Raw genomic sequence first — 22,135 nt, forward strand, 5'->3', positions numbered from 1 at the left:
GTTGGTGTCAGTATGCAGCACGCGAAGTTACCTCTATAAAACTGGCGAATCTAGAACACGCATACAGACATAGGGATATTTTACGTTTATGAACAAATGATAGGAATAAAACTCCATCTGTCAACTACGTTGGACTCTTCACAAGTTTGCCTTCATTATAACTACTTTTACAAAAAAAAAAAAAAAAAAAAAAAAACATTTTCAACTGGATGTGCTCTTTTTATTTCTTTGCTGCATAAATCTTCTGTGGTCAGATGGGACTCCCATAGGATTTTAAACGAATAAGGTTTAAACATTGAAAAATTCCACATAAATTTTCTGTAATTCCGACTTCGATTCAAATAATTACTTGACTTTCTTCTTAAAAATATGTAGCGTAATCCTTCAGTACTGCATCAGTAAGTATACGAGAAAAAAAAAAAGAGCTTTCTCACGTAATTCGTATTGCGATTTTCAATCTACAGCAAGTGAATAATACGGTAACCAATAAATAGTATGAAGTCATCATGACTCATCCAATACGTTAAACAATCAGAAGTCAAAGACTTCCCAGTATGCTCTTACAGAATCTGAATTATTAAAGCCGTCGTCCAAGGATAAGCCCGCTCGATAACCGTGCTGTATATTGGAAGGTTGTTGTATCGACTAAGGACGTAGCAAACGGAAGTTGTATTCTATGACCAATATTCAACTTTATTATGTTTGTAGCATGACGATGTCTAGATTTCAGACATTTGTTAAGTTTGCTGCTGTTTTTTTTTTTTTGGGGGGGGGTAGTTGGTTGAAGCAAGAATGCTTTTCATATTCCCCGTTATCTGTAGAAGAAAATGTATGGATGGGGTAATATAGGGTTACAAGCTCTGATCATGGCAGCAGGGTAGCAGCAATATCCGAGCCTCAGTTAAAACTTCATTGGCTATAGCATTGCCATCCATTACCCTTTAGTCGCCTTGTACGACATGCATGGGCTACAGTTGGGCTATTCTCATCCCTGGCCACCTCACGGGGTATTTGCTACTGTTTATTTATTTATATTTACTTATAAAAAATTGAGACTGTCCCTGTCAATGGCTGTTATTTATTTGATATTTGATATTGTTAACATAACTTCATTGGCCAGAAGGGAGAAGCAAGTTGCTTTTATTCCCCGTTGTCTGATAGGGAGGATAAATTGAAGGAAAGATTTATGAGCTGAGAGCTCTCCCCTTGGGGGGAGAGCACGGAGATTAGTCATTGTTGTAAGTGTTCAGGATGGCTTTTGGCCTCTTGTATTTGAAGAGGTCAGTTTCTTCATAATTTGCTGCCTGTTTAACTAGATCGTTGGGGTGTGTAGAGATCTTTGAGAAGAATTTTTCTTCTGTAGTTAGTAGGAAGGAGTAGATGTAAGGGATGTTTGTATCTCTATGCAGTTGCACGTTCCTTACAAACCACGGTGCATCCAATATCATGCGCAAACACCTATGTTGCACTCTCTGTAGCCTGAGGATGTTGGTGTTGGATGTGTGGCTCCAGTCTGGAGATGCATATGTCACCATGGTACGGATCGTCAGCAGGTAGAGGAGCACTTTGATTCTGGTATTTAGTTTGCTTTTTCTATTTATTAGAGGGTAAAGTCGTGCAATGGTTTTAGATGCCTTCGTGCATTAAGGCTTTGGTGTGTGGGTTGAACGTTAATCTTTTGTCCAGAATTACTCCAAGATATTTTGTTTCTGTTTGACAGGGGATTTTGGTGTTGAATAGATAAAGGTCCCCCATGGGAGTTGCCATTCTTCTGGTGAAAAGTATCGCTACACTCTTTTGGGGATTCACTTGTGATCTCCATTTGGAGAACCATTGTTCTAGTTGTAGCAGGTTTTCTTGCAGTGTTTTAGTAACAAGATGTGGTTGTAGAGATCTGGCAAGTACTGCTGTGTCATCTGCATAAAGTGCTAAGATGGATGACATTGGGTTGTGTGGGATGTCTGCCATATATATCGAGAATAAGATCGGTGCCAGTAGGGAACCTTGGGGAACTCCCGCAGAGATCCGTCGCTGACTTGAAACTGTACCATTTATTTTGACTTGTATGTGTCTGTCCTGGAGGTAAGATTTAATTAGGTGGACGATACTTGATGGAATGCCTGCTGAAATGAGTTTGTGTAGTAATCCTAAGTGCCATATCTTGTCAAAAGCTTTCGCTATGTCAAGGAAGACTGCTCCAGTTTGCTGGTGCCAATTGTAACCTGGTGATGTACTCAATTATCCTATGAATTTGTTGAGTAGTACTGTGATGTTGTCTAAAGCCAAATTGTTCCTTAGGAATGATATTTAACTCATTTACTGAGACTTGGAATTTAGAGAGGATGATTTTTTCGGCAATTTTACCTAAGCTTGAGATTAGGCTGATGGCTTGATACTGTTTTATAGTCCTTATAAGGACTGGCTTAAAGGGGCGAAGCAAGAATGCTTTTCATATTCCCCGTTATCTGTAGAGGACAGTGTAGGGATAGGGTGTTATTGAACTATTAAAGCTCTGATCATGGCAGGAGGGTAACAGCAATAGCCGAGCCTCAGTTAGAACTTCATTGGCTACAGCACTGCCATCCATTACCCTCCAAGGGTATTGGATTGAATGAATCAATCACCGTATTTGTAAGTAAAGGTGATATCTCAAAAATATCGGACGATCTCTAGGCCACTCATTCGTGGGCGAAAGACCATCCAAATCTCAGCGTTGGTTCTACTCAGTGAAACTCGAGTACCGAGCAGAACCGCTCATTCCGAAGAAAATAATTCACCGGCACGTACCCCTCAGCGGGCCGTGCCGGAGAACACTTTCCCCGGAGACTCAAAGTGCTCCCTTAGGGCAAAACCTAAGAGAGCGAACTCATTAACCCAGGATAACAGCAACAGCCGAACCTCAGTTAAACTTCATTGGTTCAGCATTGCCATCCGTTACCCTATATATGGGCATCTCATATAAAATCAATCTACCGCATCTCACGGTCGATTGATTCATATCCATCCTGCATTCATCCTTGATACTGTTCTTATAGTCCTTATAAGGACTGGCTTAAAGGGGCGAAGCAAGAATGCTTTTCATCTTCCCCGTTATCTGTAGAGGACAGTGTAAGGATAAGGTGTTAGTGAGCAATTAAGGCTCTGATCATGGCAGGAGGGTAACAGCAATAGCCGAGCCTCAGTTAGAACTTCATTGGCTACAGAATTGCCATCCCTTACCCTCCAAGGGTATTGGATTGAATGAATCAATCACCGCATCTCACGGTCGATTGATTCCATCTCCATCCTTGATACTGTTTAATGCTTCCTATATATTTTATATTAGCTTAATCATATTAATTTTGTGGGAGATTGGAATCGAATTCTATAAAATACCAAATTTTAGAGTCATAATGCTTTAATTTGGAAAATTAAGTAAATAAACATAAATATATTAAAGATACATAATGATTTTATAGTCAAATAACATGAAACTTTAAAAAATTTGGAAATTTACCAGAGAGATTATGAGAATATAATCTTCGGCATGGGAGTTGCCTTAGATAGTACAATTTAGTATTCTAATTACCAGTTCAGTAATTTATACATAAAGCAACTAACTGAGTTTTGTATTTTTATGTCATTAAATATAGAATACAAATTTAAATACATATTGTGAAGTAACTATTCTAAGAGAAGTGATTTTCTTTATATATATATATATTAATCTATCTTAAATTTTCAAAAATTTCGGCTATTATATTATATATATACCTTACTTTTATAGTTATAAGAAAAACTTCAATATTTTAAAATAATATATTAAATATAATATAATAAAACTCATTAAATATTAATTTAATGAGTTTCATTAAATTAAGATTTAACTGAAAGGCATTTCAAATTATTGAAATGCCATTCAGTTATTAAATTACTGCAGAAAATATTAGCATATATATTATAATTATATATAATTTCGTTTGATTAATGTGAAATTAAGATTTAATCAGTTTCATTATTTAATATATTATTTTCAAATATTGAAATTTTTCTTATAAAATATAAAAGTAAGTTATATAATAGCCGAAATTTTTGAAAATTTAAGAAACATTTTGAAATTATTTTTAAAACTTAAGGACTTTTAGTGAAATTTTTTTTATATAAATATAACTTTACTAGTCATCCCACAGAAAAAGATAAATTAATCCCCGTGGGATAAGAATAGCACCAATGTAGCTTATGCATGTCGTACGAGACGACTAAAATTGGTACCCAGGGAGGGTAATGGATGGCAATGCTGTAGCCAATGAAGTTCCAACCGAGGCTCGGCTATTGCTGTTACCCTCGCCATGATCAGAGCTTTATTATAGCTCAATAACACCTTATCCTTACAATCTCCTCTACAGAATACGGGGAAGATGAAAAGCATTCTTGCTTCGCCTCTTTAAGCCAGTCCTTATAGGGAATGAGATAAATTGAATTTGTTTTGGTACAATTAGAACTATAATGCTACGAACTAAATGCTCAAGTCTTTTTGAATTTAGGAGTTGGGTTGAGAATTATTGCTAAATTTTTGCTATATTCTATGTGTTTTGAAAAATTATCTGTATTATACGTTTCCTCAGTTAAGATGTTCTTTATTAAATCGACACTGATGCATAATAGATTTGAATATTCATTTTACTGGAATAAAAATTACAATAGTTCGCATTGCATCTTGGTCTACAAATGAGCCATGTAAAGTGTGTTTTCTTTCCTTTCCTGTAATGGCCATTATTATGTTATTTATTATCCAGTCATCGATGCCTTACCTTTCTTAAACCACTGTAGCACTAAAAAAAAAAAAAAAATGTTACAAATGAGCATATAATGATATTTCTTATGTTAAGTTTTTCGTATTTTTTTTTTAATTTTTATTTTCATTCTCACTCATTTTAACTCTTTAGTTTTTATGATATCACTTGAACGGCATTCTCAATAAAATTGCATTTTCGTATTTTTGTTCTTGCAGGTGTCCGCGGAAGTTGGGAGGAATGGTGGACATACGAAGGTATTTCAGGTAAGTTAAAAATAAAATCAAAAGTCAAGATTACTGATAAAAAAAAAGAACTTTAATTACTGACCTTTAATGATAAAGGGTTAACGATGGCTAATGTAGATAGAAAAGATAAAGGATCCAAATGGAATGATGCAATAACAACATAGTAGAATACATTTAACATTGAAAATAATAATAATAATAATAATAATAATTTCTGATCGCATAATCTGCATTTACTGTTAATATTGATGTTCATGCATTTGCTGTTATTATTGATGTTCATCATCATCATTATTATTATTATAAAATGTGTTTTTCTGTTTGAATCCTAGGAATACAATACATTCGTCCGGGTTTTAGAGTAGTATGTTAGTTTGATATTCCAGCATCTCAATGAATGTCTTTCGTTACTCTGAGCTGTGATCCATGTACGAGTTATAATCGAAATCGTTCTTCAAGTTAGGATATGATTCTTTAGCATAAACTTAAATCATAGAAGGCTACTTTCTAATCGTGTTTTTGAATCAAAGAGTACGCAGAATATCTCTTGAAATGTTACCTAGTGGCATACTAAACAAGCTGTTCTCGTATCTTTGGTTAATGTGTTTGTTATCCAGTGTTATTTCGACGAAGAAATGTCACATAATAAGATTAGGTTATGGTGGAATTTATTTATAATCAAAATTTAAACGTAAACAGCTAAAGAAAAAGTAGTCAATGAAGAAAGCTCGGATATGAAGATAAAGTTACCACTTAAAGAGAAAAGTTCAAAGGTTATGGGATTAGGATTAGGGGAAGGAAGAAGATTAAAGATGTACATCACGTAACAATAAAAACAGAAAGGTCAAAAGTGAAAATTAAAGGTTATAGGAGAAGGTTTTATGAACAAATATGTAAATGCAGTTGTTTATTTTAGTAAGGCTCGATTATCCCAGCGGTGTGTGACGTAAACGTTGTTCCCTTGAACCACGCTGGGTTTCTCTGTTCGCTCAGCCATATTCACTGACAATTTCCGCCTTTCCAAAGTTTCCTGTGTCACGTCTCTATGGGCTGCCTTAGCGACTCGTGATCTACATCATAATTACTTTTCATGCACGTAGGCGTAGTAGGCTTATAGGGAAGGACATCCCTTCGCCTCCTGTCCGCCTCGAAACACCGATCCTCTGCGTTAGACACTTGTGGGAGGAGGAACGCGATCTCGTGACGATCTATTTGGGAGCGGACGACCGACAGAGCACCTAGTAGTTTGATTGTGCGTCGCTTTCGAGTACGCGTACTACAGCAACCTCAACTGTCCACGCAGGCAAACATAAGCTAACTTATGACTGATGGCCACCACCACACCCCCCCGTGGTAGTCCATTAGTTCCACACATGAAGGGTCGTACTATTAGCAGATGATTTTCTGTATGCAGTTTTTCTAATTTGCTGTTTACAAGAGTGTTCTTAGTTACTTCGTTAAAGTGACTTGGCCCATAGAGCTTATTTTAAACATCCCACAAAGGGTGATCGTGATTTTAGATCCCCTAAATACCGGTAACTACGATATTAAAATATCCATTACACTCTAATGTGCATGCATTTGTCTTCATCGGAGATACTTGCACATAAAGAACATGACAGCTGATGGGCAACTTTTAAAAGCACTAATATATATCCTACATTTTTTATATATACTGGGCGAATAGTTTATGGTACATTCCCTCAGCTAATCATCGATGGAATCCGAAAGCGTGATGAAACCACATGGTCTGTTGTTTTAAGAGTTTGTGTTTGGACGTTTGTTGATTGTTCATGAATAACTACAACTCAGGAAATAAGTTGTGTGTATTCTAACAGCATCTTTTTAGTTTTTTTTATTGTAACGTCTCTTAGTAGGAGATTTTTTTATCTCTACAAAATTAAATGACTCATTCTTTTAAAGGGCTATTGCAAGAATCCTCAGCAGCTCAGTCGTAAGAATCTCTTGATATTTATTCCCTTTTATTAGTTTCGATTTCTTTGCAATGCAAGAAACTCGGTGGTTTTTTTTTTTCTTTAAGTGAAAGTGAATTAGGATAACAAAGGGTTTTCTTTATGGAATCTTGGAGTTATCGCCAACTACCTAGAGAATACAGACATAAAATAGTAGGGATCTAAGCTGGATTCGCCGCGTGGTACCTTTATTTCCCTCCATGATGGCAAGACAAAAAAAAATTCTGATTTCAAAAATGATTAAAGTATATCTTGTGTGTGTGTGCGCGCGCGCGTGTTTTCTATTAATCATGTGTTGTGGATCCCTTCGTTTGCGACCGTAGCAGACCACCGAGTTTCACCGATTTGAAAAACTCTACCATTACCAAGATATGTTAAGTCAATAATAACGTCTTTCAAATGGGAAATAGAAGAAACAGACCGCCAATCTGGAAAAACTCAGCGATTTATTTATTTAGAGGATCATATGTAACCGGCCACGAAGCACATAAGAACAGGTAAACACTATCTTGTGAAATCAATATAATTAAACAAGCAAATACTATACGTGGGTGGATAAAAGCATTTGATAGAACGGTCTTTGCCACGTACATTAAATTGAAATACGACTCGCAGAAGTATTATGTTGTGGTTTAACCTAAAGTTGTAAAGCGACGATTTGGAGCAGACTAAACGCTACTTATGTCAATAAAGAGGCTTCACCCGATTTGATGGTCCGACACCTCATTTGCACGTGTCAAAGCAGTAGTCAAGCGTATGGCTTTCTCTACTCTCCGCCTCCCAGAATGCAGTTAATGTTATGTAAATAGCAATTTAAGTGTTTGCATCGCATCTACCTCATTTAGAAGAGATTTCCCTTTCTCCTTTGATATTCCTCCTCCTCTCAATGACTCTACCGAGCTCCGATCGCAGACTCTTCTATCATGGTCCATAAACTTCTTAATAAATCTTTTCTATGTGGCTCCACACGGTAAAAGTAGCTCTAATCGATGATGTTTGTTCTCTTGCGCGATCGATTGGGGATTTGGCTATAGGGAAAGTCTTACACTCCCGCCCCTAGGGTGTGCTGTTTAGTATTCATCAATGCAACTTCTGTTTCCTTCCATCGGAGTTTGGGGCCTGTTATCGACCCTCGTATAGTTTGTTACAAACCCCAACTACTAGGAAGGGATACTTGTAGATGCGCGCTCATGCCAGAAAGAAAGAGATGCGGTGATTGAACGAGAGGTCAGGGTTCAATAAAGAGATCGAAGAATACTCAGAGAGAGAGAGAGAGAGAGAGAGAGAGATTGCATAGTTAAATTAAGACGCGGTTTTTGATATGTTTATTGGCTAGAGCTAGCGAATACGTCAAGTGGATATTTTGATTAATTTATTCGAAGATTTTTTATTACGGATGTAAAAGTTCAGTAACTAATCATTCCAATTCTATTTATGTTGTACAACAATAAATTTTAAAAGACTGAATTGTTGTCTTTCAGACTCGTTGGCATAATTGATAACTGCAGGTGAATTTTTTATTTAAATCTCACCCACAAAATGTTAATAATAATAATAATTTCGTATGATGATAAACGGCCGTTAGTCCCTTTTTACGGGGAAGTACAGCACTATCTCAGCAGCCCCCCCCCCAATATTTTATCCGGGCTCGGAACCGGCAAAGCTGACGAATCAGGCCTATGGGTGGATCAGTATTCCTGACTGTAATCCGTGTGTGTTCCTGGAGACGGTTTGGCTGCTTGTGGGATGAAAAACCTCAGATAAACTGGCTGGAAAAACCCTGCTGTCCACGCCCAAGACCAGCTAACTTGGTTACGGCTGAGGAAGATCCATAAGCTCCTCACGTCGTCGAAGGGAATCGAACCTAGGACACTCCTTCCCCAGGCATATGGTTGCGAAGCGCAAAGCCACTAAGCTAATCGCGCAGACCACAAAATGTTATAAACCAAGTACTGTGGATGCACACTAAGATTTAATAATTTGAAATCCTATTCTGGGGATCAAATGAGACCATTTTAAGTCACTTCAGATTCCAAATAAGCAAGATGGTAGTTTCACACCTAGAGATGAAACTCATCTACTTCCTTCATTATTAAACACGCGCAGGAATGTGGCAAGGACGTAACGTACTGTGCTTAAAAGGAAGTGGATTTAAAGAGGTAGTGACTTTGAACGGACACGATATGTGGGAACGAAAAAAAATGGTTCAGCAAAGAGTATCTAAGATATACCAAGATACTTTGTTTCTTGATATATCCTTCGGCGGCTTGTTACTTTCTGTGCAGGTGGTACCTTTCAAGGGATGCCATAAGTACTGTAATGACCAGGGATTTTCCATTTGAAGATACAGCAGGAAAAGGGTTTTATAAACTAGTCACTTGAAAATATATAACTCTGAACATGATAATTAATAATCAGGAGGTTTCCTTGCCACCTAGCTAATAATCCTTATAAGGACTGGCTTAAAGGGGCGAAGCAAGAATGCTTTTCAACTTCCCCGTTATCTGTAGAGGACTATGTAGGGATAAGGTGTTATTGAGCTATTAAAGCTCTGATCATAGCAGGAGGATAACAATAATAGCCCCTCAGTTAGAACTTCATTGGCTACAGCATTGCCATATGCAAAGGTAAAGCCGTCTCTAAAAATTCGGACGATCCCTAGGCCACTCAATCGTGGGCGAAAGACTGTCCATCTGAAATTGCTCCCTTAAGGCAAAAACCTTAAGAGAGCGAACTCAAACTCTCGAATATCTGCGCCCAAGGGGGTAACAGCAACAGCCGAGCCTCAGTCAAACTTCATTGGTACAGCATTGCCATCCATTACCCTCCCCACATAATATACATTGCCATATGTAAAGGTAAAGCCGTCTCTAAAAATTCGGACGATCCCTAGGCCACTCAATCGTGAGCGAAAGACCGTCCATCTCAGCGTTGGCTCCACTCGGTGATGGCCTTCCACCCACACACCACCACCGAGCAGAACCGCCCATATTCCGATGAAAAGCATTCACCAACATAGCCCCTCAGCGGGCCGTGCCGGAGAACAGTTTCCCCGGAGACTCAAATTGCTCCCTTAAGGCAAAAACCCTAAGAGAGCGTACTCATAACTCTCGAATCTCAGTGCCCCAAGGGGGTAACAGCAACAGCCGAGCCTCAGTTAAGTTTCATTGGTACAGCATTGCCATTCAATACCCTCCCCACATAATATACATTGCCATCCCATTACCTTCCAAGAGTATTCTTGTATCATATGCTAATAATCCTTATAAGGACTGGCTTAAAGGGGCGAAGCAAGAATGCTTTTCATCTTCCCCGTTATCTGTTGAGGACAGTGTAGGGATAAGGTGTTATTGAGCTATTAAAGCTCTGATCATGACCGGAGGGTAACAGCAATAGCCGGCCTCAGTTAGAACTTCATTAGCTACAGCATTGCCATCCATTACCCTCGAAGGGTATTGGATTGAATGAATCAATCACCGACTATGCAAGTAAAGGAGAAATCTCAAAAATACGGACGATCTCTAGGCCACTCCATAGTGGGCGAAAGACCGTCCTAATCTCAGCGTTGGTTCCACTCAGTGACGGGCTCCCCCACCACCGAGCAGAACAGCTCAAATTCCGAAGAAAATGATTCACCGACAAAGCCCCTCAGCGGGCCGTGCCGGAGAACACTTTCCCCGGAGACTCAAATTGCTCCCTTAAGGCAAAAACCCTAAGAGAGCGAACTCAAAAACTCATCGCCCCAGGGGGTAACAGCAACAGCCGAGCCTCAGTTAAACTTCATTGGTACAGCATTGCATTCTTGCCATCCATTACCTCCAAGGGCATTAATAAATCAATCACCGCATCTCACGGTCGATCCAATACCTGCTAAAATACCTTAGTCCTTATAAGGACTTGCTTAAAGGGGCGAAGCAAGAATGCTTTTCATCTTCCCCGTTATCTGTAAAGGACAGTGTAGGGATAAGGTGTTATTGAGCTATTAAAGCTCTGATCATGGCAGGAGGGTACCAGCAAGCAATATAGCCGAGCCTCAGTTAGGACTTCATTGGATAAAGCATTGCCATATTTAAAGGTAAAGCCGTCTCTAAAAATTCGGATTTTCGGATTCGGACGATCCCTAGGCCACTCAATCGTGGGCGAAAGACCGTCCATCTCAGCGTTGGCCTTCCACCCACACGCCACCACCGAGCCGAACCGCTCAAATTCCGAGGAAAATAATTTAATTCACCGACAAAGCCCCTCAGCGGGCCGTGCCGGAGAACACTCTCCCCGGCGACTCAAATTGCTCCCTTAAGGCAAAAACCCTAAAAGAGCGAACTCAAAAACTCTCGAATCTCATCACCCAAGGGGGTAACAGCAACAGCCGAACCTCAGTTAAACTTCATTGGATACAGCATTGCCATTCATTACCCTCCAAGGGTATATAATCTCTTCCTACCACAAAGTCCTTATAGTCCTTATAAGGACTGGCTTAAAGGGGCGAAGCAAGAATGCTTTTCATATTCCCCGTTATCTGTAGCGGACAGTGTAGGGATAAGGTTATTGAGCTATTATTAAAGCTCTAGTCATGGCTGGGTAACGGCAATAGCCGAGCCTCAGTTAAAACTTCATTGGCTATAGCATTGCCATTTGTCACCCTGGAAGTCCTAAAAAGGACTTTTCCGGGAATCCACCTACTCTTCCTACCACAAAGCAGCCACTTGCTCTATCATATCGTGCTCAGATTTAGGAAGTATATTGGTGTATGTGGTCGAGGCCAGAAGACTAGGCTTAATTCTTCTCGAGCACCTCATAAAAATAAAACATTTTTTTAAAAGCATTATGTTATCTTTTGTGAATATAAAGTACTCGATGAAAAAATCGAAACTACAAAGATAAAAAAAATTCAATAAAAATTCACTTCACATGGACTATATTAATATTCATGGCTTTAACACAAACAATGTATACCAAATAACCCTCTCTAAACATCCTTAATTTTTCTTCATTTTTCCTTACAAGTATGTTGTAAGAGTTCACCTGTCTTTCGTCAATCCAGACCAACATATTGCAAGCTTCCTCTTCCCCTTCATTCAGCCACTCTTTACCTCGTGCCCATTGTCATCACAACCACGCCCATCTAGCCAATTTCATCTCTCCTCTTCCGTAGGCAGATTATTCTTTCCATCCTCCAGATCCAAACGCTCGCTCTTTTAGGCGTAGTACAAAAGATTACAAGGTATTTGGGAGAAATCTTCAATAACTTGGTATACCAAATAATCATTCGTCTCTCTCTCAAAAAATAAAAAAAAATCGAGTCTTCATGGTATTCCTTCATGATTGTAGACTATCTTTACAATCCTTCATTCTTATTCAGTATTTAACCAACAGCCTAAAAGCAGGCTTATATTTAGTCTGTTCCAAAGAGAGAGAGAGAGAGAGAGAGATGAAAGTCAGTTTTCTAGGTTGAAACGGGTCTGGGTAGTGACCCCACCCATAATGTATTGCAGTATACATCTTTTAGTGAAATGCGCTTTACATTATGGGAAAATACTAAGAATAGTGATCAGATCTTTACCCACCTTTACAATGAGTTGCCCTGATGTTGTACCATCTTTAGACTTGAACTATGTTTCAGGCGCAAACTTAATTGTTTGCATACTTGGGATTAGGAGTTAAATAACCAAGCTTATAAAATTACTTGGTAACCCTAATATACAGTATCCCCAAGTTAAAAAATGAATTATATATATATATATATATATATATATATATATATATATATATATATATATATATATATATATATATATATATATATATATATATATATATATACACCCACTGTTATTTATATGTAGTTTGCGCAAGTAGTAGAGTGTTCGTAGTGCTTATCGTGTTTACTCCATCTTTTTAAATATTTGGACATTACAATAAAAAACATAACATTTGTTATAGGTTTTATTTTAGTACATTATTGGGGTTGTGATAATGGATTTTATTTTTAAGTAAATTTGAAATATACTAAACTGTATAATTTTATCGATAATAAACAATATTTTTTTATGTTCAATTTTTTTTTTAATTTTTACCATAATTTTGATATTTTATCCAAACACGTATACACTGTACTTACAGTGTGTATGTATATTTCGAAAGTTGCAGCACCCTCACGATTTCAAGCCACGAGCCGCCACTGGCCTAGAATTAATTTTACTGTTGAAAAGAAAAATGAAAGGACTCTAGCCTTCTTTGGATATCTTAGATGCAAGGCAATCAGATGGATTTCTCGCTTGTTCAATGTATCGTAAGCTTCTTCTCAGAAAACAGACAGATTCCCACATGCCACTTTACACCATCGTCCCTCCCAGAAACGTGGAATTCTTAAAACCTTATCCTCCAGGAGAGAGCGAATATTGTCTGCAGAACACACCCTGCATCTGGAACAACAGGTTCCAGGAAAAAGAACCTCCGCCTCACCAACCAAATTATACATGCACTTTATCCTTAGGTGCATGTATAATCAAAGGTATATAACAAATAGGTTGGGCTCATTATTAAGTCAGTACAAAATTGGAACAGTTTATAAACTCCTGGACAAAGTATTTGTCTTCCAGAGACAAATCAAGGGCTGCCAGGATCCTCTTCTTCCCAGGTTTTCAATATGCCCATCATATGGGGAGCCAACTAACACAACAACTGTTAGATGAAGACCATTTCATCAGGTGGATACTACACAGATAGTTCCACGTATTTTTTAATTACAGAAACTCCACTCTAACACGAATCATGAGTTAGAAAGGACTGTGTTATAAATTCTGTAACTCCTCATGAATGCGGTTAGTATTAAAAAAAAACTCAGTCAAGCATTAATATAACAAAAGTCTAAGGGAACATCATCTCGCCTATTTGACAATAAAACAAGAAGCATTAGTGGGGGGACACTAGATGTACAGAAAAGTCATGTTAATCGTAAGTCTAAGTCTTGCTCATGACGTTGAAGAATACAAGTACTACAACACGAAGCCATAGACCCATCATTGTTGGACGACAATAATTCAAGATGATGGCAGTGGAATAGGAGCTCTCATTACACATTGATCACCCTGTATATGACGGAAGCTTCAGCCAATTGGAATTGTTGTTTTGATAGTTATTCAATGCAAGTTCCGTCTAAAAGGTGAGGCACCACAACAGCTTCAAAAGAATGACAATAATTATTTAATTTGTAATCGATTTTATTTATATTTTATTTTATTATTTTATTTTATTTATGTTTTATTTAATATGCTTAATTATTTAGTATACCAATAAAGTTATTTATCAGTTTAAATCTCCTCTCTAAATTCCATACTTCTGCGAATATTTATGTAGTTTGGGCAAAATGAAATTCATTTTTTTCTCGTTTATAGCTTGAGAATATCACCATCAGGTTACATTCTCAAGATATGAAAGGCATAATTTTCGTAATCGAACAGCAGCACTTCACCCAACGACAAAATGAATAAAACATACTTTGCTGTGAGTGTGTACACATTTATGTTCATACGCACAACGAAGCAGTGCACTACAAAATTAGCTTTTGTGATAAACATCAGTAACACAAAATGTACTCAAGCAATAACTACATGGCTGCAACATTTGCTGATTTCTAAATCCGTACATTTTTATAAACAAACTACCGATATTTCCATTATAGACGTACTCTATTTTGATTGGTTTTTAGATCATTGAACTTACTTAGGAAAGCTGTAGATGTAGTCTGCGCGTAATTTCCTTTTTCGATTTATCAATTACATAATTTGTATCTACTATACTAAAAACGGAAATTATTTTGATATTTACATATTTAATATAATGATTCTTGAATAGTAATATTACATTATTATCTAAGAATTAGAATACTTTATTATTTCTTTCTATTACTTATTGTAATATTCCTACACCTACTTTTAATTAGCATATCTCTGGATATATTCCATAGGGCGCAAATAAGTGGTGAATGGGAATCACGACTGCCCATACACTTGGAGGTAATGAATTTAGTTTAATCCTTTATCCAAGTGTGAGCAAACAAAGTTTGCACCTGAAAGTATCTTCAGGACTAAGGTAAGGTGGTGCAACACCAGGGAGACTCCTTGCAAAGGTGGAGCAAGACACAATCACTCCTATTATATATCCTATATATATATCAGTATCTCCCATAATGCAAAACACATCTCCTTGCGGATATGTCTAATGTTATGCATTAAAGGAAGGGCCACTACCCAGACTAGTTTCGACCTTTATTGAGGTCTCTTCAGTGGGAGCCAGGCCCAAGTGGCTGGTAATGCTGTACCAATGAAGTTTAACTGAGGTTCGGCTGTTGCTGTTATCCTGGGTGATGAGTTTTTGAGTTCGCTCTCTTAAGGTTTTTGCCTTAAGGGAGCACTTTGAGTCTCCAGGGAAGGTGTTCTCCAGCACGGCCCGCTGAGGGGTTCTTGCCGGTGAATTATTTTCCTCGGAATTTGAGCGGTTCTGCTCAGTGGTCGGGGAGCCCGTCACTGAGTGGAACCAACGCTGAGATATGGACGGTCTTTCGCCCACTATGAAGTGGCCTAGAGATCGTCCGATTTTTTGAGATTTTACCCTTTACTTACTAATCAGGGTAATGGATGGCAATGCTGTACCAATGAAGTTTAACTGAGGCTCGGCTATTTTGCTTTACCCCCCCCCCCCCTTGGGCGATGAGATTCGAGAGTTTTTGAGTTCGCTCTCTTAAGGTTTTCGCCTTAAGGGAGCAATTTGAGTCTCCGGGGAAAGTGTTCTCCGGCACGGCCCGCTGAGGGGTTTTGTCGGTGAATGATTTTCTTTGGAATTTGAGCGGTTCTGCTCGGTGGTAGTGTGTGGGTGGAAGGCCATCACTGAGTGGAGCCAACGCTGAGATAGACGGTCTTTCGCCCACGATTGAGTGGCCTAGGGATCGTCCGAATTTTTAGAGACGGCTTTACCTTTAAATATGGCAATGCTGTAGCCAATGAAGTTCTAACTGAGGCTCGGCTATTGCTGTTACCCTCCTGCCATGACATGATCAGAGCTTTAATAGCTCAATAACACCTTATCCCTACACAGTCCTCTACAGATAACGGCGAATATGAAAAGCATTCTTGCTTCGCCCCTTTAAGCCAGTCCTCATAAGGAAGTGGTGCATTGAATAAAAAAGATTGTTGATCTAACCAAAAAAGTCCTTTTTAGGACTTCCAGGGTAACAAATAGCAATACTGTAGCCAATGAAGTTTTAACTGAGGCTCAGCTATTGCCGTTACCCAGCCACGACTAGAGCTTTTAGCTCAATAACACCCCATCCACACAAATTTTCTTCAATCAGATGACGGGATAAAGAGTCAAGTACTCAGTCCATCGCCCAGTTCTTTTAAGAATAAGAAAAAGTGGTGTATTGGAGTAGAAATGTTGGAATCAATCGATCGTGAGATGTGGTGATTGATTCATTCAATCCAATACCCTTGGAGAGTAATGGATGGCAATGCTGTAGCCAATGAAGTTTTAACTGAGGCTCGGCTATTGCTGTTACCCTCCTGTCATGATGAGAGCTTTAACTTTAATAGCTGAATAACACCTTATCCCTACACTGTCCTCTACAGATAACGGGGAAGATGAAAAGCATTCTTGCTTCCCCCTTTAAGCCAGTCCTTATAAGGAAGTGGTGCATTAAGCATCTTTTATAGGGGATGCTTATATATTTGGATTGAGTCTGCGTATTCATTTGATTACTTAATAGAATATTACTGATCAACATGAAATGCTGATTTATTTATTTTTTTACATTTATTTTTAAATATTCTGGATAGAGACCGCGTATTCATTACTTAATAGAATATTACTGATCAACATGAAATGCTGTTTTTTTTTTTTTTTTTTTTTAAATTTTGTATGCTGTTGTATGTCGAAGTCCCTATGAGTATATTGATGGTGATTTCTTTTTTTACACGTGTGGTTTTCGCTTTTTATTTTATTTTATCATTTCGCATTTTATTTCTTCTGGAATTTTGCTCCCGGTTAGTGAGGGTTTAGATTTTGGGGGATTTGCCCTGAGCATTTTGAGTCTCTGGGGAGGGTGTTCTCCAGCGTGGCCCGTGAGGGGCCTTGTCGGTGGATGCCTTTCCCTGGAATATATAATAATAATATGATCGGTTCTTCTCAGTGGTGGGGGGGGGCGTCACTGAGTGGAACAATGCTGAGTTCGACGGTCTTTCGGCCAATCATAGCGAGTGGTCCGGGATGTCGTCTTAATTTTTAGAGAGGACTTTACTTACATACCAGCTCCACTGTAGCCCATGCATGTCGTACGAGGCGACTAAAATGGACGCAGAGTTTCGCTCTCTTAGGTTTCTTCCGGAATTTTGCTCCCGGTGAAGGGGGGGCTTAGATTTCGGTGGGTTTGCCCTGAGACAGCATTTTGAGTCTCTGGGGGGGGGGGGGGAGTTCTCCGGCGTGGCCAGTGAGGGGCCTTGTCGGTGGATGCTTTTCCCTGGAATATGAGCGATTCTGCTCAGTGGTGAGGGGGGGGATCACTGAGTGGAACCAACGCTGAGTTCGACAGTCTTTCAGCCACTCGTAGGGAGTGGTAAAGGGGATCGTCTTGATTTTTAGAAAGGGCTTTATTTAAAAATCCCCCACTCCAGCCCATGCATGTCGTACGAGGCAACTAAAATCCCTGGGTACTGGACTGCCATCCAGTACCTAGGGAGGGTAATGGATGGCAGTGCTGTAACCAATGAAATTTTAACTGAGGTTCAGCTATTGCTGTTACCCTCTTGCCATGATCAGAGCTTATAGCCCTATATTACCCCATCCATCCATTTTCTTCAACAGATAACGGGGAATATGAAAAGCGTTCTTGCTTCACCCATTTACCCAAAAAAATGGTGCTGTGTGCAATGATTTGTGGCAACACGTTATTATTGTGCTGAAAATGAGTTAAGTATTTTTTTTTGCGAGTTGTGCCTCCCAAAGTTTGAGCGTTGATGTGATCAAACAGAGTGTGCACCAGATGATGTTTGGATTGTAGCCGCGTATTTAGGTCATTCATATGCAACGAGATGTTGGTCACAAAGGCAAAGTCTGTCATCCACTTCGGATCGTTAAATTCCGCAATCAGATTCTTCTTGGTTTGCACGAACTGCTGTATTTCGCTCCTTAAGTCAAAGACTCTTTTAAGAACCTTCCCTCTGCTCAACCAACGCACATCACTATAATAAACCACATCGCCGAGATCCGCTTCGCACTCTTGGGTCAAACACTCTTGGAACTGACGATGATTCAATCCTCTTGCCCTAATAATGTTGACGACAGTCCCAATAATTTTCACGACATTCTTAAATCCAATAGTTTTCTCGCACAAATTCTTCTGGTGTATTAAACAGTGGTAATGGACGAAATCTTTTTTTTAAAGTTCTTTCAATGTACTTAAACTAGTACTTAAGTATCGCTTGGCGCTGGTCGATGGCTGAAGAAGCATGTCTATTTAATATTTATTTTTTATAGGATTTTATGTAAAGCATCAAATGCACAGCCTTCCTTGGGAATCTGGAAAGCATCTTACAATTCTAAATACCGCAGTATAGCTTAGTGGCCCGCGGGCTTCAATAAAATAATTTTTATTTAATCGCGGGCCATGCATTGAAGACTCCTGATCTAATGTTTACTCCTCTAGGCACATTTCGAATCCAGATTACACAAGGTGCCCATAACTAAATCACTATACGATGACAAAAGAAGCTTATCACTACCATCAGTAAATCTGCTAGTTGGGGTTCCGATCTTAACGCTCCTGGATGGTTACAGGCATCTCTTTTGAGCATTGTATAGATTTAAATGATAAAGACATCGGAAAGCACACCTAGGAATGCCATAGTAAGCTAGCTCATATTTGAAACATGTATTTTCGTTAAGCGAAACAAGATCAGTGCATAATTCATAAATAAAAAAATATCAAAAAAAAAAGCTCCAACTTTGTTTGAAAATGATTAAGATAGTGGGAAATAAATATCCGTTGTTATTTGTGAATAATTATAAAGATTTCTCATCTAAAGTTCTCATACGTAGTTTGTGAGATGTTTTCTTCTTAAAATTCGAATTCTGTAACTCTAAAATAAACTTTAGCTACTTCGATATAATTCTAGAGCCTCCTTAGCTCAGTCAGTATAGACGAAAGACCTGGGTTCAATTCCTGTCAATCACGTGAGGAACCTTTATCTGGTCTCTTTCGACTAAAGGTGAGTTAGCCGGTCTCATGCGGAGGTAGGGATTTTTTTCACCCGGAAACTCAGGTTTTACGTCCCCCAGAACAGGCAAACCGGTCCGGTGAACACACATGGATTACAGTCATGAATACGTCCTAGCCATATGCCGGTCCCGAGCCCGGATAAAATAGGGGGTTGGGGAAAGCAGTGGTGAACTATCCTATAAACATCTCGCCTGGAATACTTTGTGGGCAAGCCTACAAAGTCATCTACGGTCGGAAACGACTGAAAAGGGAAAATCAGATCAGCTATAATTCTAAACAACAGCCGGAAGGCATACTTCTTAACGGTCGCACCACAAATGAATCAAACAAGAATAAAATAAACTATGCCAACAGTATATTATTATTATTATTAGTAGTAGTAGTTTCGAAATATAAGTTAATTTCCATCCAGAACGATAAAATCACCTTCAGAATATTGTCCTGCATGCTATTAAAACGAATGCAAGAAAATAGAGTGTGTCATTGATATCACCGAATATCAGACGTCCCCTACCTGACAATCCAACAAAGTCGACACGCTATGAGCGAAGATAAAAATGGCATCGATTGACACACACACACACACACAGAAATTTAATGATACGCAACGCGTTTCGCACTTAACCTCAGCTAAAGTAACAATTGCAGCTAGGCCAGTGCGTCCTGAATGTTTATGTCACCCCGAGTGCAGTGTGATTCATGCCCCTGGCAGAGCGCTGTATTGAGCCATAACAGCGGCTCACTAATATCTGTAATTAGGCCATAATTGCTGCAGAGTGAAATATGTTTTGCTCGGTGGGCGAACGAGAAGGCAACTCCAATACAAAACCTCATTATACTTACCCATTAAATATTTATCGTTCAATAAAGGACTGTTTAGAATATTAGCGCACACAAACTAAATATTAATTGTGTGGAATGTCCATTAAGCGGCCTACTGACTCAACGTTTACTTTGCATAAATTCTATTTACCTGCGTTATTCTCTTTATCATCATCCTTCTTATCATCCTTCATCATTCGTTTTTGTTCTTATATCTGATTAGGAAACTTTCGATGGTGAGAAAGAGCTTTGTTTTTCTTTTAGAAATCTCTTAAAGCAAATTAATGGGTCGCTATAACGGAAAAAAGACAGAAATTTGAAAATCTAGAGAGAGAGAGAGAGAGAGAGAGAGAGACGTGAGGTAGCGAGAGAATGACAAAAATAAAGGAAGAACAGACAGAGAGAGAGAGAGAGAGACAGAGACATAGAAAGAGAGTGAAGACAATGTAAAGAATAAGATAAGAAAAACGATAAAATAAAAGAGAAAGAAGAATAAGAGAGCAAAAGAGCTAAAGAGAGTGAAAGAAGAATGAACAAATAATAGAGAGAGAGATGGAAAGAGCGAAAGACTAAGGAGAACGTAATGAGAAAGAAAGAGCAAAAGGAGTGTAGAAAATAAAAAAAAACATAAAAGTAAAATTGTATGAAAACGAAATCATGAGTAAAAGAAAGAGAGAGAGAGAAGAAACAAGGGATTATATGACAGAACAAACAGAAAAAAAGATGACGACAAACACAAAATCGCTACACCCTCTGTCCAAAAAGAAACCGAACTTTTCGAAAATATGAAGCAACTTTCATTAGTGTTGTGTCAACTGTTTATGACATTTGTTTCATTAGAAGCTGGGTTATAGTGACAAGAGTGACAGTGTGGTTTGACGAACGGTCGAGAAATGAGTTTCAAACAGAGAGCTGCGATTGACTCTTGTGTTAAACTTGATAAACGTTTTACCGAAATGCATCAAATGCTTCAAAAAGTATACGGTGATGAATGCTTATCCCGTACTCAAGTTTACGAGTGGTTTAAAACGATTTCAAAGTGGTCGTTACACACTTGAGGACGACGAAAACCCGGGCCGTCCAAATAACTGGACTGAGCGAAGTTAACATCCAAAAAGTACGTGATTTCATCAAAGAAAACCCGAAATCGTCCGTGAGATTAATTGAAGATTCCAAAATCAACTGTGCACAACATTTTGACCAAGAGTTTGGGCCTTCGTAAATTGAATTCGCGATTTGTTCCCCACAGTTGACCGAAGACTAAAAAATATATCGAATTGAACACTGCAAGGACGACTCAAACTTCCTTGAAACAATCGTTACTGGTGTTTTGAGTATGAGCCCGAAACAAAGCGCGAGAGTGCTGAGTGGAGACCACCAGAAGATGGGCATCCGAAACAAAGTCACTTGGAGAAGTCAAAAGTAAAGACAATGCCGATTTGTTTCTACAATTACAAGGGAATTATCCACAAAGAATTCATTTCTCCTGAGCAAACGGTCAATGGTGAGTTTTATGTCGAAGTTTTGAAGCGATTGATAGCGAGAATTCTTCGCGTACAGCATGAATATCGTGACGACCGACCGTTCGTCAAAACACACTTTCACTCTTGGCACTATAACTCGACTTCTAATGACACAAATGTTATAAACAGTTGACACAACACTAATGAAGGTTGCCGCTTTCAACAACCAAAAGATACAACAAGTGGCGCCACTAGTTTCTTCTATTTTCGAAAAGTGCGGTTTCTTTTTGGACAGAGGGTGTACGAGCAGACATTAATTATAAATACAAAACAATAGCCAAAAAAGTGTCAGAAAAAGAACACGGGATCATTTTATAGCAAAATTGGAAAGAGGACTTACGCTGAAGACGCCAAAATACTTGCAAAAGTCTAAGAAATATGAATAAAGAGATAAAAGAAAAGTGAAATTTGCAATAACCAAAGAGTAAACCTTGCTAGACTTCTTCCAAAACTTATGGCAAGACAATAGCGAATCTCCATCTGACATAATGCTTACTTTAACTACACAGCAGAAGAAATGATATTACAA

General features: G+C 38.6%; 1 protein-coding gene across 1 annotated transcript in view; it reads left to right on the forward strand.

Moving 5' to 3' along the window:
* LOC150099950 (carbonic anhydrase-related protein 10-like) overlaps nucleotides 1–22,135 on the forward strand; it is a 121,759-nt gene that overhangs the window by 67,830 nt on the left and 31,794 nt on the right. The window contains exon 3 of the mRNA XM_090403181.1: nucleotides 4,991–5,038. Coding sequence (XP_090259307.1) covers nucleotides 4,991–5,038 — 48 coding nt within the window. The remainder of the gene's footprint in view (nucleotides 1–4,990; nucleotides 5,039–22,135) is intronic.

This window comes from Typopeltis vanoorti, chromosome 13 (genome assembly GCF_054136105.1).
Source record: "Typopeltis vanoorti isolate ZY-2024b chromosome 13, IOZ_Tvanoo_1.0, whole genome shotgun sequence".
NCBI classification, from domain to species: domain Eukaryota; kingdom Metazoa; phylum Arthropoda; class Arachnida; order Uropygi; family Thelyphonidae; genus Typopeltis; species Typopeltis vanoorti.